Source organism: Gopherus evgoodei, chromosome 4 (assembly GCF_007399415.2).
Source record: "Gopherus evgoodei ecotype Sinaloan lineage chromosome 4, rGopEvg1_v1.p, whole genome shotgun sequence".
Taxonomy (NCBI): Eukaryota; Metazoa; Chordata; order Testudines; family Testudinidae; genus Gopherus; species Gopherus evgoodei.
The window spans coordinates 95551371-95571732 of NC_044325.1; the positions used below are offsets into that span (position 1 = coordinate 95551371).

The window sequence follows — 20362 nt, forward strand, 5'->3', positions numbered from 1 at the left end:
AAAGGGTGTTGATCGACTCCCTCACTTCACAGGAATCTGCCTCAGAGATCTCCAAGAAACTCTCATGGAGTTACTGGGCAATCCGCTGCCACAGGTTCTTTGTCGGAGCTGCTTTGTTTCTTGCCCCATTAAGGATAACTTTCCTGTGCCGCTCTGCCGTCATGGAGGGAAAAGACCATTGCTGCACACAAGTGAGCTGCATAAGGGCCAGGGCGGAAGCCACAGTCTTGGAGAAGACCCTCCCTTGATTCCCTGCTCACCCTCAGCAGTGAGATAGCTTCCATAATTAACACAGCCTATGGAAAATGTGGGATAGTAATGATTATAAGGCCCGCCCCCCCCATAGTGCTGGCTCTCCCCAAGAGTCACATGCCCAGTGTACAGTACGGTCCTGGAACACTGATTTCCTCTTCCCCTGTGGTTACGCACCATTTTGGGGGTCTTGTGGCTCATGCGTGCTTGCCTGGGGTCAGCCAGTTAGTGACAGGTATGGGAAATAGTGGCTGTGTTTTAAATCACTGAATCAGTGGTCTCTGTGTTGCAAACAATACTGCTTCTGTAAAATGCTGCATTTTGGCTTCATAGAGATGACCTTGGAAGCCCAACCTCCCTCTTTGTTATTGCCGGCTGAACAGCTGCGCAGAATTAGAAAGCAGCCACGAAGAACTAAAGAGGACTTTCTACATGATGTCATGATGCACTCCACGGCCGAAAAACAAGAATTGAATGAGTGGCAGGACAGCCAGGAGAGGGACCAAAAGGAGAACGTGGCACATAAGAATGAAGCCATAGAGCAGCTCTTAAAAGTTATAGAGTCCCAGTCGGACACGCACCAGGTGCTACTAGCATTACAAACTGAGCCACTCCGTGCCTGCTCTCCCCTGCAGCTGCTATCACAACACTCTTTCCCATGCGTCCCCCCAGACACTGCCGACACACTCTTATCAACCTCCTGGCTCCAGTATGTACCCACTGCATTCAAAACCTGTCCCTCTACAGTTTACATCTGCTGAAGTACAATACCTGCTACACTGTATTCCAAAGGACAAGGTTGCATATGATACCTGGACATACACAAATCTTTAACTATCCTGGGACCCCACCTCCTCTTGGGACCCTCCCTTCCCCAAATCCCCCACAGTGCGGATGTGTTTTTTTGTTTGTCTCTCTCCTCCAGTTGTTTTTTAAATAAAAGAATTGTTTTGTTTTGAAAGCAATCTTTATTCCATTAATTGAAAGCAAACAGAGCCCTGCAAAGCAACAGGCAATTTTCTTAAACCTTCACAGTGCATCGTCTGCACCAATCACGATCACCTCCTAGAATTATAAGCACTGCAGTCCCGAGCATAGCAACTAATATTAGTGGATTTCAGCTTCAATTTGTTGCCTCGAGGTATCCCTGATCTTTATGGCCCTGCGCTGCACCCCTCTAATAGCCTTGGTCTCTGGCTGTTCAAATTCAGCCTCCAGGCGCTGAGCCTTAGCAGTCCAGCCCTGTGTGAAACTTTCACCCTTCCCTTCACAAATATTATGAAGCATACAGCACATGGCTATAAGCATAGGAATATTGTCATTGGCCAGGTCCAGCCTCCCATATAGGCAGAGCCAGTGGGCCTTTAAATGGCCAAAGGCACACAACACTCATTCTGCGCTTACTCAGCCTGCTGTTGAATCACTCCTTGCTGCTGTAAAGGTGCCCCGTGTATGGCTTCCTAAGCCATGGCATTAAGGGGAAGGCAGGGTCTCCCAGGATCACAATGGGCATTTCAAGTTCCCCTATGATGATGTTCACATCAGATCAGTGTTCCGAAAGATGGGTGCGTCATGCACCTTTTCAGAGCAGCCTGAATTAATGTACATGAAATACCCAGGGTGATCCACAAGTGCCTGGAGAACCATAGAGAAATACCCCCTCTGATTAATGTTCTCAGTGGCTAGGTGGTCTGGTGCTAGAATTGGAATATGCGTGACATCTATCGCCCCTCCGCAGATAGGGAAGCCCATTTGTGCAAAGCCATCCATAGTGTCACGCACATTGCCCGGAGTCATGGTCTTTCATAACAGTCGACCTTCCCACTCTGAACTGGTTAGCAACCGACTGGTAGCAGTCTGGAGTAGCCAGCTTCGACAGTGCAATCACCATGCGCTTCTCCAACAACACGGCAGCTCTCATTCTCGTGTTCTTGCACCGCAGGCATGGGGCGAGTTCATCACACAGTGCCATGAATGTGGCTTTCCTCATCCGAAAGGTCTACAGCAACTGCTCGTCATCGCAGAAGCGCATGATGATGTGATCCCACCACTCAGTTGCTTGTTTCCCGAGCCCAAAAGTGGTGTTCCACTGTGGTCAGCATCCCCATGAATGCCACAAACAATCTCACGTTGTAGCTACTACAAGTGGCAAGATCAATGTCAAACTCCTCTTGCCTTTGTAGTTTAAGGAACAACTCAACTGCCACTTGTGAAGTGTTAGCGAGAGCAAGCAGCATATTGGCCAACAGTGCAGGATCCAGTCCTGCAGACTGAAGAGGCAGAGCATGCAGTACACAAACTGTTGAAAGATGTCACCAAATGCAGACAGAAGCAAAGGGGTTGCTGGGATGCAAAGCAATGCATTACGGGGCATTGGGACAGGATCCAGGATGCCCCGTGACCCACTCCACCTTCCCACAACTTTTAGCGGCAGAAGAGGAAGAGCTGCTCTGTGGAATAGCTGCCCAAAGTACACCACTCTGAATACTGCTGCAAGTGTGAACACGCTATTCTGCAGGGATATGACAGTATGAACACACAACAGTGGTTCCCCTTCAGCATTCTCTGAGTGGTGCTGTAACTCTGCCAGTGTTGACATACCCCCCTGAAAAATCATCACAACCATTTTTGCTCTTTCATCATCACACAACCAAGTGCTATATTTGGCATGTTGACATCAGTAGGGCCAAAGGACACAGAGCCCAACAAAGCAAAGTGCTGAGGATCCTCATTCAGACTGACTTCAGTGGATGCTGAGAGCGCTTAGTATTTCACATGAGGTACTCTGCACATTTCAGGAAAGGACCCACAGCCCAAAAATGCTTGCCAAGTCTGAGTTCCAAAATGTAAAGAGTTCCAAATCATTGTCTAGTCTCTAATTTTAAGCTGTTATTTCTGGAGAGAAGAGTGAATAGGGCCAGCAACGTGAAAAAAATAGAATTAACAATAAGAAAAGAAAAGCAGCTGTACTTTCCTAGTGCTGGAGGAGACAATGTTTTTAAAATATAAACTATCCTGTAACATTCTCATTGCAGTGGAAATAGCAAAACCAATTTTTTTCTCATGAATGATATCATCTGAAAGTAATATGTCTTTTACTTAAAGCCAAGCAGTGAAATGTCAGGTCTAGTTAACAACTGGAGAGTATGGGTGCCTTAGGATGAGGAGTATAGTTACTTGGACAGGTAATGGTGGTGCTTAGTTTGAGTTCTGCTCTCTGAGAAGTAGCAATTTCTCAACAAGATATTCCCTTTGATTTAACGGTGAACTACAAAGCAACTATTTTTAAATCGTTTAAGATCCCAAAATATTAATAGATTATAAGTCACAAATTGAAGAGCCTACATGGTTCCTACAAGAGTTGGTATTTCAAATATTTAAATATGTGGAATATAATTTGGAAGGAAAGTGAAGGAGGCACTGATTTCAAATACTATGTTTTAAAAACCTAAACAAATTTGAAATTTTAAGACTGAGCCTCATTCATCATTTTTTTACATTAGTTTAACATCAGCGACTCCACTGAAATTAATGGACTTGTAAAACTAAGAACAGGGTATGAATCAATCTCTGCATTTATTCTGTTCGGCAGGTGTGCCAATCCCAGACATTCACAAATTACAAGTCTCCCCTCCACCCATCCCCCAAAAAATCACGAGACTGGCTAAGTAAACATGTTTTAAATAAAAGTCACATTATTTATTGCCTGCCTTTTGATTTTTTGTTTAAGCTGCCTTTAGGGGAAAGCCACCAAATCCCAATTTGTGTGTAACTGTCTCAGAGTCAACATTCAGACTTAAACACACACACAAAAGTGCAGCCTTCTTGTTCATTGATCACAGGGAACTTATCCTCTCCTGTCCCCGGGGACACACAAATACTATCCCCAGCTCTCCTTTGGGCCAGTCTTTAAATCAAATCACCACCCGGTGAAGGCTTCCTTCAGAAAGCACATGAGCTAAAATATACTCAGTAAAATTTAGAACATTTTTTATATATAAGCTCAGAAGCCACATGGAGATACCAAACTCAGGTATTTCATGGATTTTCCACATTCTTGAATTTGTATTACTGAGAGTCAGGTCACAGGCTAAATAGAAAGTAACGTATACACTACTTAAAGACTCGAAATAAAAACATGCTGTATTGTTAGCCACTAGTTCAATTATAGCAAAAACCAGTGAAATATGGGACCTACACTTCTCATACTAAGACGTTTTCACTTTAGCTCTAATCTTGCCATGAGCTTTATACAGGGGTCCCCCAAACTGGATGTAACTTCAAGAGAGGGGATTTTAAATAGCACCATTCATCAGAGAATCTCAAAGTGTTTAATAGAAATGAAGGGAGACTGCCTACTTAATTATCACACTTCTGATTAAATGTCCTTACCTTATGTTGGAAGTAACATTTAATATTATTAAAAGCAAGCTTTTATTTTGTGCATTTACTACCCTGTCATGTAGTTTCCTGTTTATGTTTTTTTTATACAGAAACGAGAGGAGAAAAACAGCTTATAACTGTGAAAGCACTAAGATTTGCCACGTAATTTAAGAGGACCTGTTATACTTAACATTTTAACATTCATTTTTAAGTCGTTGTTGGCCCCTCACATAATGAAGTCTTAGGACGCAACCCTACACTGGCACCACATGGACGGACCATCTCTAAAGGCAACGTGGTTCCACGCAGACACAGGGATCGGCTGGCTCGGAACCGTGGTCAAGGTCACCAGTCAGTGGGTCAGGATCAGACTCCTGATCTCCAAGAGCCCTGGGCTGGTGCCAACCTTCCCCTCGCGCTACAGATGCCCCACGTCTCACGAGTCCTGGGTTCCCTCTGAGCCGGCCGGCAGGACACTGCGGCAGAGCAGCGTGCAGGGGCTGAGAGAACAGCGCCTTCTTCGCCCCTCCTGACGCCCGGGGTCCGTGGGGAACCGCCAGCTCAGGACACTGCGCCGTGACACGCACCCCTAAATCCTCCTGGTCGGGGACGACACTGGCCCAGGGGTGTCAGGGAAAGACCCCCGTAATCTCACACCCAGGGTGGGGAGCCTCCCTCGATTCCTGGGCGCCTGTTTCAGCCGGCGGAGCGGCCGGATAATGGGCAAGACGCAGCCTCGCCCGCTCCAGTACCTACCTGCCTGCCTGACTCGCGGCTTCAGGATCTTCCCCTCCCCCACGTCAGAGCTACAACGCCTGCCAACAACACTCCTTGCTATTGGCTGGCGGGGATCCCAAGCCACCTCCCCATAGGTCGAAGCGGGCGGAGGGGGAAGGGGGCTCCTCTTTCCCGGCGTCCCTTTTCTCCTGTCAACCGGGAGGAAGCTAAGATGGCGGCCTTGGCGACGGGCGGGGGGATGCCGAGTGACGGGGCTACCAGTTTCCAGCGGAAAGTTCCTGCTAGTAGCCGCCTGGCCACTATTGCGGGCACCCGGCCCTCGGTGCGCCACGGGCAACTGCTGCTCTCCAGTGGGCTCCCCTCCCTGGACTGTGTGCTAGGTTGGTGCAGAGCCGGGACCGGCCTCGCAGCGCAGGATACTGGCTGACTATCCCCTATCCCCACCTCCTTCTGCTGGCTGCCCCTTTCCTCCTATTCCTTGTCTGCTCCTCTTCCCTTCCTTAAACCTGCAGCTACCTCAGTGCCGCCTCCCCATTTGTGGTTGTGGGAGACGCTTTCTGCCAGTCTGACCCTGCCGAAAGCCACGACTCGGGGAAGGGGAGTGTGAGGCTTCTCACCTGACACTCATTCTCGAGATTCCTTATTTTTGCTGGATGTGGGGGAGATGCGCGAACCTGCTTTGTGGGGTCAGACGACTGCACTGAGCAGTTTTGGGCTTCGTATACCCCCCCCTCCCCTGGAGTGAAAGGATTTGATGTGCCTGTTTTTTTCCCAGTGAGACACTTGCTGTCTCACTCATCATTTATTTCAAATCTTTATTCGTTCAAATTGTTACAGAAGGGGTGGCTTACTGGACTAAGCCTCAAATTATAAAATAATGCCAAATACTTCGCTAGTGTAGCTGCCTTCTGTTAGACCTTGGAAGCATTTTGGACATGAACTTGGAACTGTGGGTTTGAAGCCCAGGGTCGTAGCTCAGATCTTATCTAAATTAGGGACTTGCTTTATTTTCAGCCATTGATGGCTAGCCAGGGGTATAGCTGCAGTTCTGTAACATTGTAGAAAAGCACTAGGTAAGAACTAAGTATATTTAATGTATTTATTTGTGTAAATTAGTTAAACTGCTATACTGTGTGGTTTGCACCAGCACAATTCACACAGATTTCAAATGGGCAAGTTCCACCATTGAAAATAGTGGCTTTGCCTGTCTATGCTAGGCTAGGGGCTTGCACTGGTGCAGCTATCCTAATGACTATCAATGGCTGTTTAGGTAGATCCTCAGTATAAGCAAGTTTTTAAGTTTCAGGTGTCACAGGTATGACTCAGCCCTTTCATCCTTGGAGACAGATATCTGTAGTGCTAGCATTTTGCTATGTTTGGGCATATACAGGTGAGGTAACAAATGATAAGATGGTATTTGCTCTGTGGAAATGATTCTTCTGCCTTGGTGTCCTAAATCTCTCTTCTGCATCCTTTTCCTCTCCTGTGCTGTACATCATGTAGAGAGGAAGGAGGGAACCCTTCTGCTATTTTATCAGAAATGTTGATCCATATTAGGGAGAGAGAAACATCCTTCTTCAGGGAGACACATAGCTGAATTTCATTACTACTGTATAATTTGTAAAGCACTTTGAGAAGAAAAGTACAATATAAATGTAAGATAACTAAACTGACCATCTTGATTCTTGTGCATGTTCTATTTTATAAAGTTGAGTTTGAAATGCCCAGCATGGTACAGCAAACATGGAGAGTAACCCATGGGATCAATCTTCTGAGCCACTATCTTCTTGTTTACATAATGATTAGCTCTATATTTGATAAGGTGAATTGGGGAAACTTCTTCCTACATACTCTGTACCCCATCTAAGCTATCCCCTGTTTTTAAGCATTCAGTAACTTCCCAGCCTCTAGAAAAAATATTTATTTCAAGAGAGAAAATGAGAACTTAGTGAGATTTTAATATTAGCTGAACCACATGAAAGCCCTTCATCACCAGAAGTAGCAACTTTTGAAACTACTTTTTGAAGAAATCCAACCCATGGGTGACTGGCAGGTTTGCAAAATTTGGATTCCTTGCACTGAACCTTCCCTAACCTCCTGGCCTCAAGGAAGTATTTCTCTTGGCTTCCTCTATATAGCTTTCAGCTGTATATATGTGATCACTTGCTAAATTGATTACAACATGCATGAAGACCTCTGTATAGATTTTCTCCCTATTGCCTACTAACAATTTCACAGATAAATAAGTGACAGTGTAGCATATTGTCTTTCATTGTTACTGGGACTTATAGTGTTTTTGTTTTTAAAACTTCTTGTGAAGGTTTGCATAATAGAATGTTCTTCATCTTTATTTTGCAGAAGATATTTACAATAACACCATGCACAAACTTCCTTCGTTCACAGTTGGGTTTCAAGGAAGTGTTTTGTAAGCTCCCTACCCCAAAGAACAAAAGTGTGTGAATGTTAAAGCAAGAGGCATGTTGAAAAGAGCATTTGTAATAGGTACAGATCTAGGATAGAATAGGGACCATTAGGGTTGTAGTGAGGCTTGTCAGTACCTACTACATTGTCCCCCAAACTTTGCCAACATACCTGTTAAAAGTACACTGAATACAATTGTATATCACTACTTTAAACTACTATTCAATACTCTTTTTGCTTTAGCCAATGGGGAGCTCTGTCCTTTTTCTTCTATACCAGCGTTTCCCAAACTTTTTCGGCCATGGAACACTTTTTAGCCTTTTATGGAACACTTAAAATATTATTTTGTAGTCATTCGGTTTTCAAGTAAAAAATTGCATTATTTATGCCCAAATATATTTTATTTTATAAAACAAAGCAAAAATACAAATTTAAATGAACTTGAACTAACAGTTTCTAACTTGAAAACGCGTATGAAGTGGTACAAAAATCAAGTGCAAGAGTCTTTCACGGAACACCTATTCACAACATGATGAAAACCAGTGTTCTGTGAAACACAGTTTGGGAAACACTGTTCTACACTAAAAGTATCTTTTATTTTTAAAGCAGCTACTTCTGTCCTGCCCTTCATTCATGAACTTGATTTTTGAACCAAATCTTTTCCATGCAGATCCTGTCCTCTGTTCTGAGAAATGTTGAATCAAGAAGTTGTTTGTGGGGTGGCTTTTTATTTGTTTGTTCTTTTTGTCTTTATGCTGAAGAAATTTCATAGTGTTTCACATAAGATTGTTTTTCCCTCACTTTGCATATCAGTCTTCCATTTGGGTTTCTAAGACAGAGAGTTATTCATTATACTTTTTAACATAATCAGTTCCATTCATATAGTATGGAAGTTCCAACACAGAAACACAACATTATCCCCAGACATCACAAATAGGAGCTAGTGAAATCATGCTGGTAAAAATATACTTGTAAGTACAATTACAGCCTGTATCCCAGCATTAGCACAGGAGCAAAAAGAGACTGTTAAGAAGAAACCATTAAGCAAAGATAGAACCTGAAGAGGGAGTATATAGTAATTTAAATTGCCCTGTGTATACTGGTACTACTGTAATTTACTGTTGTAAACTATCTTTTTTTTTCTTTAACTTTCTCTTTTCAAAAAAGAGAGGGGCAGCTAAGTTCAGTAAGTTTCTTATCCAGCAAAGCACCTAAGCTTGTGTCTAAGGACACAAGTAGTCTAGTTAAAGACAATGGGACTACTCATATCCTGAGTTAGGCATAGGCTTGAGTTAGGGAGCTGTGGCCCATAGAAATATATTTTATTACATTTTATAAACTGTCATTGTCTTGTAGCGTATGTCTCATACTGAAAGCTTTTCTGTCTCAATTGGTTCAAGCAAGATAGTATTTGTAAAACACTGAAGATGCAGATTGTTATACAAATGCAAAGTATTAATTTTACTGATGGTTTTTCTTAATTTTATCAACTTACTGTTCCCTTTGAGTCAAACAGATTCATACTTCTAGTAGATTTCCATTTCTGGCAGTGTTTTTAAAATACATAATAAAGGTGTATATGCTCTAAGCAGGAATATAGCACATGATAATTCTTCTGTCTATTCCCCTCTTCAATGGAAAACCTTGTCTTCCAAAATCATATCACCAGTATTTTCTCCTTCCAAATGAATCCTGTAAGAGATATATGATTTATATTATGGTTTCAATCTTTTCTATGCAGTTCCAACAATTCTCTCTTTCTTATTCAAGCCTCAAATCACCATGCTTGGTATAGTGGTGCAGAAAATGAACTGCTCGCAGCTAGCACCATGATAACCAGTACCATATGTAAAGGACTGAGTTGCCAAACTGAGGAACAAACAGGTTATAAATACACAGCAGTAATAGGGCCCTTCAAAAGGATTTTGAAGGATTTAAAAATAACCTTTCTTTCTCTCCTTTTCTTTCTTTTCATTCTGTCAGCTTTTCATCTTCTATCCAATCTACTTCACACCAATTCACTTCTTTCTCCAGTTACAGAGAGAGAAATGTGTGGGAAAATTCCATGGTAACCATGTACTAGTTTCATATATTATCTAATACAATAAAATTATTTAAAAGTATTTATTACATTTGATACAGTAAAATGATCCTCTGATCCTAGGAAATGTCAAGCAAGGTTGCATTTTATGCCCTAAATACTCATACAGGTACTGTAAATCTGGTGTATAAATAGTGGTAGTATGCAAAAAATCCTTGAGATGTAACTTATTAACAAAAAAATCTGATTTTGCTGACAGTTTGTCAATCCAGCACCCTCTTAATACAAGTTACTGTTTTAAAAATGTGCTTCTTCTGCCATGAACACAAGAAGTGAGTTTAAAATCTGATGATGATGATGATAAAGTATAATTATCTGTGGATTTCTGAGCTTGTATCCCATTTTGTGTATGTAACTGCTGTCTCATAAGATCTTCGAGGCTTGAGCTGTTTGTGGATTGTATAGAGCTAAGCGCACTGCTAGTGCTAAACAAATAATATTAATGTTCTTCATAATGTGTGCATTAAAAAAAAACAAAACACTTTCTTTGGCCCTGCACTAAATTGTTCACTCTTCTGACTTGTGAAGAAATACTCCCATTCAACCTACTGTTCTGTTGGCAGAAGTACAGTTAACATAAAACATTAACATTCAGATTGGCATATTGAGCTATTTGGAATATTTTTTGCAGGCCCCATCTATAGTTACTTTTACTTTTGAGCAAATAAAGTGCAACAACAATCTGTGAGAGAATTCAGAATAATAAATGTTTATACTTAAAAGGATAGAATAATTCTAACAGTTGCTGACTAGCTAGGAAGTTTGTAGGTGAACAGTGTAAAATGTTTGATTAAAGTTGTTTGCCATGACTAATATTAAGAAATTATATGATCTGACTAAGCAGTGTGGCTTAGTCTTTGTGATACAAATGGGGACTTAATCACGATATGAGTTCTTTATACAGTGCAGCTATACAATGGCACAGTGATTTACTGCTGAAATTGTGACATCAGCATGACTTGATGTCAATGCAATTTTCAAAATGTAATGGAAGAAAGATATTATGATGGCAAATAGGTGACTTGTCACTTCTGTGACTGCTACAGAAGTCCTGGGACTTCTGTGTACTTGAAAGATAAATGTATAGGATGGTAATATCCCTGCATGCAAGTACCTTGAAATTTGACTGAACAGTCTCCATGATGATGTATTTCACCATATGTTTTTACTTGTAGTTTTAACTATAAGTATAGACAATGCAAAACTGTTAGATGTGATTTGCTCTGTTGGTTGTTACTTTTATGTAAGTATGCAAATAATTCTTCTGATTAGTTATATTTTGTAAATTGTACTGAAGGTACTTTTATTCTTTCTCCCCTCCCCCCCCAAGTTTCTGTTAGAATATTTGATCATTGATATCTCAGGTGGGGATCAAGAAAATCAACTCTAATGCAGTCACAATTCAAAATCCGTAGTAATGAATTCAACTGTTCTTTTAAGTGTACTAAGATGTAAGACAGGTTTCTGATAACTGATTAATTTTAGCTAACATAGTTTTTTTGCTATGTTCTAGTATCATAGAATATCAGGGATGGAAGGGACCTCAGGAGGTCATCTAGTCCAACCCCCTGCTCAAAGCAGGACCAATCCCCAGACAGATTAATTTAATCATCAGCGATTGGTACATAATGATTGGTTATTTAAACAAAATGGGACTAGAAAAACATTGATGCTCTTAGCTAAACAAGAGGATGGAGTGTATCCTTATTTTTTAACAACCAGTTAAAAAATCAACCAGTTATGTTTATCTGGGCAGGCCTCTATATATTTAAGGAGATGAGAAGTGTCAAACAAGAAAATGCTTTTAGGGTAGAAGCTTAATCTCTCAGATTTTATGTACTTAAAGGTCTCATCCGACTCTCATTGGATGAAATCTGGCTCCACTGAAGTCAATAAGAGTTTTTACCATTTTCTTCAGTGCAGCCAGTATTTTCCCTGTTGACATCAGTGCAAGTTGGGTGAGCCCTTGTTGAGGTACTCTGCATGGTTAATTGGTGGCTGTAGAGTTAGTATTATTAATCGCTACTAAATATGGACCCTATCCTGCACATTTTAATTCACATGAGTAATCCTGCTAAAGTAAGTGTTTGATTAAGACTCTACAACATTATTGCAGTACTTAAGCTCAGTTGTGTAGATCTCTGCAGGATCTTTTCATATAAAGAGAATAGTACAATATATTGTGAAAGTAATTGTAATGTGTAATATATAATTACATGTAATATGTAATTATTTCATAATAGTGAATTGTAGGAAGTTTGCAAAGGTAATTAAAATGTTCACATTTACATTTTTAAACTTGCTATATCATCTTTCTTTGACTTATAAACTAAGCAAACTTAATTGTTCTCTAAGGTAATATTAAAATGTAGTCTCATCTTGTTCTTGGTTTTTGTTTTGTTTCCAGGTGGAGGTTTAGCTGTTGGAACCCTTCTTCTTATTGGTTAGTATAGAATGTATGAATATATTGTGCTATACTTTTGTCACACTTAGCTAATATTTTATATAGCTATGATTACAATCTGTGTTTTGTTTTTGTTTTTTTAAATTACACTCAAACTTGAATTCTCAGCACCCTCCATGTTTGACTCTCTTCATGGTTGATTAGTCCCCATCTCCACAGCATTTAGTGGCAAACCAGATTTTTGCTCTAAACCTGGGCTTGGGGACTGCCCTTTGGGAAGAAACTCGCCAGAATTCTCGCCTCCAAGCAGCATGCATGGCATAGTCCGGGTCTCCCTTTGCAACAAAGCTTTAAAATCTTATGAACCCCCATTAAACTGAATTTCTCTGCCTTTATTGGTTTTGAGATTTTTCTCCCCAAAACTATTAAACTTGACTTTCTGAGGAGGGTTTGAAGGATAGCAGCTCTCTTCCCCTCCTCCCTCAGAAATGGCCAACAGAGATAGCAGACCACAGGAACTTGGCAACCAGCTGTAATGTGAGCAGGATCCATGCCAAGACAGCTAAGCAGGCCATGGTGAAAGCTGGCTCCTGGCCAGATGTGGGCATGGTCCACACTGAAACAGTTGAGCAGGCCATGTGAACGCTCCCTTTACTGAGACCAGGCCGGAATCAGTGTCACAGAGCTGGAGTCAAGTTTTCCACAGCCCTGCTATCTTTCCCTTGAGAATGGGACCCCTATTCCCACATGGAGCCTCATGAATCTTGGGTGGAGAAAAGTTGAAGGGGAGCCAGGAGTGAAGAAATACCTGCTCCCAGTCAGCATATAGGCAAGATACATGCTGAGCTTATTAAAAAGGGTACAAAGCATGCCCCCTTCCCACAGTGTTTTACCAGCACCATGAAAGGTGGCAGCTTCTGTGACCTTTCTGATACCAAATGAGTCATTTGTTTCCAGTTGCTATGGCTCATTCCTAATTCTTTGCAGTTGTCCCCTGCTTAGCCTGGACCTAGCAGCAAGGAGCATGAGGTGAAATGATTTAGAGTGGGATGTTGACTTGCCTTTTCTCTGCCTTCCAGCCTGCAGGAGTCCCAAGGGAGATCATAAAACAGCTACAGTTTTTCTGAGAGAAACATGAATGGTGCATGCCTGAACACTGTCCTTTCAATCTCAATAGTAACCTGTTCTCGGCCTTCTTACAGGGGATTGGCCCAGAGACTGGTGAAGGATAGATACTGCGCATTCAGCTCCTAAAGGGACAGCACAAAACCTTAAAATATTTAATGAGAGAGTCTCACTTCTAGATCCTTTAAAGAGGAGAAAACTAAAGCTGAGCCTTTGAGTGAGATACTTCAGAGACTCAGCTAAGCATCCAGAATTAAGTGCAAAAGGTTCTCAGGTTCTTTTTCTTTAAAAAATGCCTCCCTTTCTAAAAGCAAAACAACAAAACACTTGCAAAGTTGAGGATGAGCTGTGTAATTCTTCCTCAAATGGTTTATGGGTATGATTAAGATGGAGTGGGAATTTCCTATCCAGTGACTACTTGTACATATGGACTAAGGTCTCCATTACTCTGCCTGAGTTTAAGGTTGCTGCCTCCACAGTCATGCCAGCTGAGGGAACATTCCTGCCAAACCTGCAGAAAGGAGAATAGGATTGTGACTCGGACTAAACTTGGATATAGCAGCCTAAGCCCTGAGAATATTGGTTGCAGTCTCTTATTGTGGAGGTCCATTGTGAGCACATGCAAAAGAAAAATTACATCAAACCTATTTTAAACAAGATTTCCCTGCCAGCCTTTTTTAGAACTGATACCTCACCTGACTGATTTGCTGCATATTCAAAACTTCCATAGATGTGGCCTAGTGCAACTATTGCTCCATTTGAATAAATTGGGGCTAACCTCTGATATCCTTCCAACTATTTTGTTAAACACTGTGAGGATCATAAACACTGTGTGACTGCTTGTCTCTAGGCAAAGGAATAAGTCCTTCCCTCCTTCCATTGAGAGAATCTTCAAACTGCCTTATGTCATAGGTGTTTTCTTTGTAGCTGTTGCACCAGGTTTCAATGTAGAGATTACACACTAGGACGAGGGCATTGCTGCCTTTTGTGAAAGTTGGAAGATCAGTGAAAACCATGTAATCTCAAAAGCTTCTCTTGTTTTTGGGTTCCAAAGTCTGGGCAGATTTCCCTCCTCTCCACCGCAATGAAGAGTATTTCATAGTGGGCACTCATTTGGGAGTGAACCACCTCAGAAAATGGGTGCTTGAAATAATCCGGGGAAGGATATTCAGAAAAACTATAGAATTCAATCATTGCCCCTTGGCCAAGTTTATCTTTTCTCCAAAGTAAATGAAAATAAACCAGCACTATCAGCAAAAATATCTGTCTCAGAACTGGTTCTATTGTTCCAACATGTAGGAGATGAACCCTTCACCTTCTGATTCTACAAAGGGTCTTGCTGATAGTGCTGGTTTATTTTCATTAAACCAGCGCTATCAGCAAGACCCTTTGTAGAATCAGAAGGTGAAGAGTGAATGGTTCATCTCCTACATGTTGGAACAATAGAACCAGTTCTGAGAAGAGACAGATATTTTTGGAAAGCGCATAAGTTATGCGGTGTTTTGTTTTTTTTTAATGGTACAAAGAGAAACAATGACATATAGTTCATTTTTAAATCTCAAGTCTCTCAGGAAGTCCATAAAAAGATTAATATTCCAGTTGGAAATATGAAATCCATCATTACAGCATTATCTTCCCAGGACTTTACAGTATGAAAGTAAACCTGGAGTTCTACTGAAGATATGATCGAGGAGAGCTACCCAGAAATTCTTTAACTTCTGCTACAACAAGAAGTATATTCAATGAGGTTTCATGAGCCCCTTTTGGAACTTATTATTTCTGTATTGGTATTCACAAATGTAATATCTTTGCTTCCTTCCAGTGAAAGGAATAGATGATGTCTGGATGACCTTCTCGTCATGTTACACAAGGCTCAGCAGCCATTGCTAAAAGTCTTCAGAAACATGGCTTTGAGTGAACAAGTAGAATGGCCAATTATAGGCCTCACAAACCTCTAGCATCTAAATTATCACTCAAGACAACCTTTTTTTTAAAAGAGAGGCAGAAGAAGACGATAAAATCTGACTCAGCTGTTGGGCTAGTGGGTCTTTTGTGCATACTAAAACAATTCTGGATTTCTTTTCAGCCAGCAGTTGCAGCAGATCATGATATAAAAAATCTTGGTCCGGATCCAATGCTTGCATCTCTTAGTGAGCTTATTTTTAATATTAGAGAGCTACCTGCTGTCAGGTCCAGAGAAGCTGGTCATAAGTACAGATACTGGATCCCATATATGGACTCCTGTATGACTATGGAAAGGTGTGGTCCAAGGAAGAGAAATGGCATATAACCTGTCTAATGATATGGACCACCAAGGTCATTTCTCCATTTCCAGCAGATGATTCTTCAGAAACATAGTGTGTATAAAACTGCTAAGAAGGCAGGAAACCTCCAGTACTGCTTAGAGAAATAGCCCTGTTTATGTCCTGGACATAAGCTCTTACTCTGTTCCTCATGGTTCTATAGTAAGAAGGGAAGTCATGGTTGACTGGCTCAGCAAGAGGCTTAGAACCAAAGGAAACCAGTCTAGATCAGCTAGCTTTTTGATGCATCACAGGACAGGTTGGAAGCTTAGAGATTGAACCTATTTTCATTAAAGTTCAGCTAGAAAACCAAATGAGTTACTACATGAGGAGGAGACACTCAAAAGGGGAGGCCATTGTCTCCTTATCTATAAGAAGTGGGCTAAAAGATCTCCTTTATGTCTTCTCTCCTCAGTCACCGAGAGTAAAGATGATAAAGAATATTGTGAAGGAACAGGCCACTGTGATTATAATCATATTAACCCTTAGGTCTTATAGTCTTGTTAACCCTCAGAACTTTCCTCAATTAGGTCTGAGAAGCGTAATTGGAACCTTCTTTCAAACATCCAGTGCATACACACACTCATCTGAAAAGGACTTATCCTGAACAGATATCCTATGCCACTAAGGTGTCATTTGGGAAGCTGAGAGGAAGAAACAACAGTCTCTCATTCTAAAAAGGTGATCAGCAGCCACCTAGCATCTTAGAAGAAATATACAAGTGATGTCTGTCATAAACTGGAGGTCTAGATATTAACATTACAAAGAACATTCATCAGGGCAAAGTCAGTTGAAGCAACGGACAAGTTGGCCTGATCATCAGAGTCAAGGCCAATACTTTTTGGAAAGACAAGTCAGTTACTGCAGGCATATTGCACTATAAGAAAACCAGGAAAATCTCTTATTGCAGTCCACTGTCAAGTTGCAGATTCATCTATCCCACAGAGCAAAATCATGGCAACTTCTAATAAAACTACCTGGCAACTTCACAGTTGGTGGGTCTCTTCCCCTTCTCACTGAACGTATCTTGCCTACTTGGCACCACCTTGTGCAAGGAAGCTAAGGCATTTGGTATGCTCAGAGTGAAACCCGAGTTACACATTCGTACTTCTTTGAACTAGTTAGGCCTCCATTCCCAAAAATACCACAGTCTTCCTCACGTAATAGGAAGTAGTGTTGTTGCTCTTCTGGTTGAAACAAATACCCTAAGGAAATAGAAATGCATAAGTTACACATGTGAATGGAGTCTACAGAGTGTATGTGTGTGTGTGTATATGTATGTATCAGAGGCATTCAAAGCCTCAGGTATGACTGTTATTACTATGCACTTTGTGAAAAGAGCAACAATAGAGAGAGTGCATACATCTTATCAGGATCTCTGTAAGGTTACTTACAGGGTCTTCCATCTATACTTTCTTAGTACTACAAAGTTAACACTCTTACCCCATCTGATACAGGGTTTGATAGAAGTCTTTTCCTCAACAGGATGACTGTTAAACCTTAAGTTCTTATTCAGTTCTTATTCAGGTGAACTGAGTCCCTCCTTGCCTTTACAGCTTTCTACATCCCTGCTGTGAAGACTGACATCGAGGGGACAGAGAAGAAAAATTCTCTTGTAAATTTTCATTCTAGGACTCTCCATATCAGATCGTCTGATCATGCCTTGGAAGAATGCATTATGTTCAGAGTGGAAGTGTGGGTGTGGTTAGTCCCCTTCCCCCACCCGAGCTATTGCTTGCTTGCTTGTTTGTTAAATAGTATGAAAAGGAAAAGGATGTTCCTTCAGAAAATTGCTAATTTTTTCATGTCAAGGCTCTGCTGTAAATGGTTTGAGTTGGATAGCACTTTATATCATTAGTATTTTTCAGCTTTGGAAGCTGCTGTTCTGGAGAGTTCTTTCTGAGCAGTGAACCTAAGCCCAAGTTCAGAGCAAAGATCTCCCATTGCTGTGGCAGTGGGGAATGTCCCACTATGAAGGCTGTCTAGCATGGAGGGTCTTAAAATGAAAATTCACAGGTAAGATAGAATTTTTCCTATTTCTTACTACTATTTTTAAATATATCTAATCCTTCCTCAAACTAATGCAGCCTGTCTTTCCACAGGATAAAACAAAATTCACTGTGGAGAAATACCTGGGCTACTGATCTCAGTGTCTGCAAAGTTGGGGCTGGAAATAAAAGATGCAAAAATATCAAAATTTCCATGATTAATATGAGACTTATTTGGTATTATATTGGACCCTGCAAAACTGCCAAAATCAGCATTAATAAAAATTATAATTCTGATAAAAATAATGAGGACCCCATAAACCTGCTTGTTCAATAGTGCAGTGTTCTTGGAGAAACAAAATATAAATAATGATTCTGATCTGGTAGTCCTTCAAGCAAAATTCCCATTGACTTAAATTGGCACCAATGGGAAATATAAGGATAGCAAATAAGATAAGTCATTGTTAACTGTTGGAGGAAAACTGCTCTAGAGTGATGTATGAGGCTGTTCAACCTCAACAACTTTGAGAAAATTATGTGAGACAAACAACTATGACATTTAGTCTTGTTTCTTAGAGATTAGAGAAGACTAAATAAATGGAAATCCTATTCTTGTATGTATGCATCAGGTGGAAACTTTTTCGAACAGTAATCAACATACATATACATTTGTATGTTCACTTTTATTCATAATGCATGCATCGTATACATATATATTAAACACCAAAAAGTATTAAAGGTTTAATACAAATTGACATTTCAGAATATTCAGTAAAATTGACAGTTATATGCTTCTGTAAAGGGATTGGGAACGGTGAATTGGCTTGTGTTTGACTCAAATTATTACAACCATAATGATATATAAAGGGTGCAGCTTCTTTAGTAGCATTAGTTTTTTTTTTGTTTTATGTACATTTTAATACCTATGGAAGTACCACAAAACTGGTTCAGTATAGATAACAGAAGTACAGTCTTCCCCATTCTGCTCTACTAATATCCCTTTAGCCATAAGTAGCCATCTTTACAGCTAAGAGCTAATTTAATCTCTCTGACCATTCAAATCTAACTTCAAAAAGATCTTTATTGGAATGAAAATCTACTCAAGTGTGGCCAAAGTGGGAACAAGGACATACTCTGTTCGGCGGTAGTTTCGAGACATCAAGCATCTGACCAAGATATGGTTTCACAATATTAAGAAATTTAATCATTTATATCTAGTTGTCAAAGATTATAAAGACCAAAAGGGACCACAGTGTTCATCTGTTTACTACCGCTTGTATAACACAGGCCATAGGACTTCCCTGAATTAATTCCTGTTTGAGTAGACCATATCCTTTTTATAAAAATATATAATCTTGATTTTAAAAACTTCAGTGTTTGAGAATCAACCATGACTCTTGGTAAATTATTCCAATGGTTAATTACCCTCCCTGTAACAAATGTGCACCTTATTGCTAATCTAAATTTGTCTAGCTTCAACTTCCAGCCTTTGGATCTTGTTCCTCCTGTATAGACTGTGATCAAGTCCCCTATTAACCTTTATTTTGTTAAACTAAATAGATTGAGCTCCTTAAATCTATAGGGCATGTTTTCCAATTATTTAAACATTCTTGTGGCTCTTTGAACTGACTCCAGTTCATCAACATCCTTCTTGAATTGTGGATACCAGAAATGGACACTATTCCAGTAGCTGCTGCCCCAGTCACAAATACAGAGGTAATATAACCTCCCTATTCCTACTTGATAATTCTCTGTTTACACAACCAGGGATCGCAGTAGTCCTTTTGGTCACCGCTTCACAGCTCTTGTTCAGTTGATTATCCACCATGGTCCCCAATTTCTTTTCAGAGTCGCTGCTTCCCAGGATAGAGACCACTATCCTGTGGGTATGACCTATATTCTTTGTCCTAAATTTATGACTTTACATTTTGCTACGTTTAAAAATTCCTTGCTTCCAGTTTACCAAATGATCCAGGCTGCTCGGTATCAGTGACCTGTCCTCTTAATTATTTACTATTCACACAATCTTTGTATCATCTACAAACTTTATTAGTAATGGCTTTGTTTTCTTCCAGGTCATTGATAAAAATGTTAAATAGTGAAGGCTAAAAACTGCTTCCTGCAGGACTGCACTGGAAACATACCCCTTCAGTCATTACTCCCCATTTACAATTACATTTTGATCTAGTTTTGAAATCCATTTTACGTGTGCCATGTTGATTTTTGTATCATTCTAGTTTCTTAATCCAAATGTCATATAGTACCAAGTGAAATGCCTTGCACAAGCCAATTACGTCAATACAGTTATTTTTATCAACCAAATTTGTAATGTAAAGGCCTGTATTTACTGAGGTTATTATATTTACCCTCTTTAAATATTGGCACAACATTAGCTTTCATACAGTCTTCTGGAATGTCTCCAGTGTTCCAGGATTTACTGAAAATCAGCATTAACGATTCAGAGAGCTCCTCAGCCATCTCTTTTAAAATTCTTGGATGTAAGATATCCAGAGACATTTTTAAATGTCTGTCTTTATTAGCTCCTGTTTTAACATCCTCCTGAGTTAAGTGTTAGAATTTGAAGTATTTCACTATCATTATTGTATAGCTACACAAAGGTTTTAAGAGTCTGGGTTTCATGTCTATG

The 20362-nt window shown here is 40.4% G+C and overlaps 2 protein-coding genes across 17 annotated transcripts in view; one reads left to right on the forward strand and one right to left on the reverse strand.

Moving 5' to 3' along the window:
- IMMP1L (inner mitochondrial membrane peptidase subunit 1) overlaps window positions 1-5478 on the reverse strand; it is a 78358-nt gene extending 72880 nt beyond the window's left edge. For 3 of the 9 annotated variants that reach the window (XM_030560262.1, XM_030560260.1, XM_030560259.1), the window contains exon 1: window positions 5392-5477. The gene's annotated coding sequence lies outside the window, so the exon portion shown is untranslated. Of the gene's footprint in view, window positions 1-5391 lie in introns of all 9 variants that reach the window. The other 6 variants (XM_030560254.1, XM_030560263.1, XM_030560253.1 and 3 more) reach the window with 5 other exon arrangements.
- Window positions 5479-5492: 14 nt separating this feature from the next.
- The window catches only part of ELP4 (elongator acetyltransferase complex subunit 4), a 283737-nt gene continuing 268867 nt past the window's right edge, over window positions 5493-20362 (forward strand). For 7 of the 8 annotated variants that reach the window (XR_004000077.1, XM_030560245.1, XM_030560252.1 and 4 more), the window contains exons 1-2: window positions 5493-5753; window positions 12303-12338. Coding sequence is in view for 6 of the 8 variants with exons in the window: in XM_030560245.1 (XP_030416105.1) it covers window positions 5585-5753; window positions 12303-12338 (205 nt within the window). In the remaining 2 variants the exon portion in view is untranslated. Of the gene's footprint in view, window positions 5754-12300; window positions 12339-20362 lie in introns of those variants that run through there. The other variant, XM_030560251.1, reaches the window with a different exon arrangement.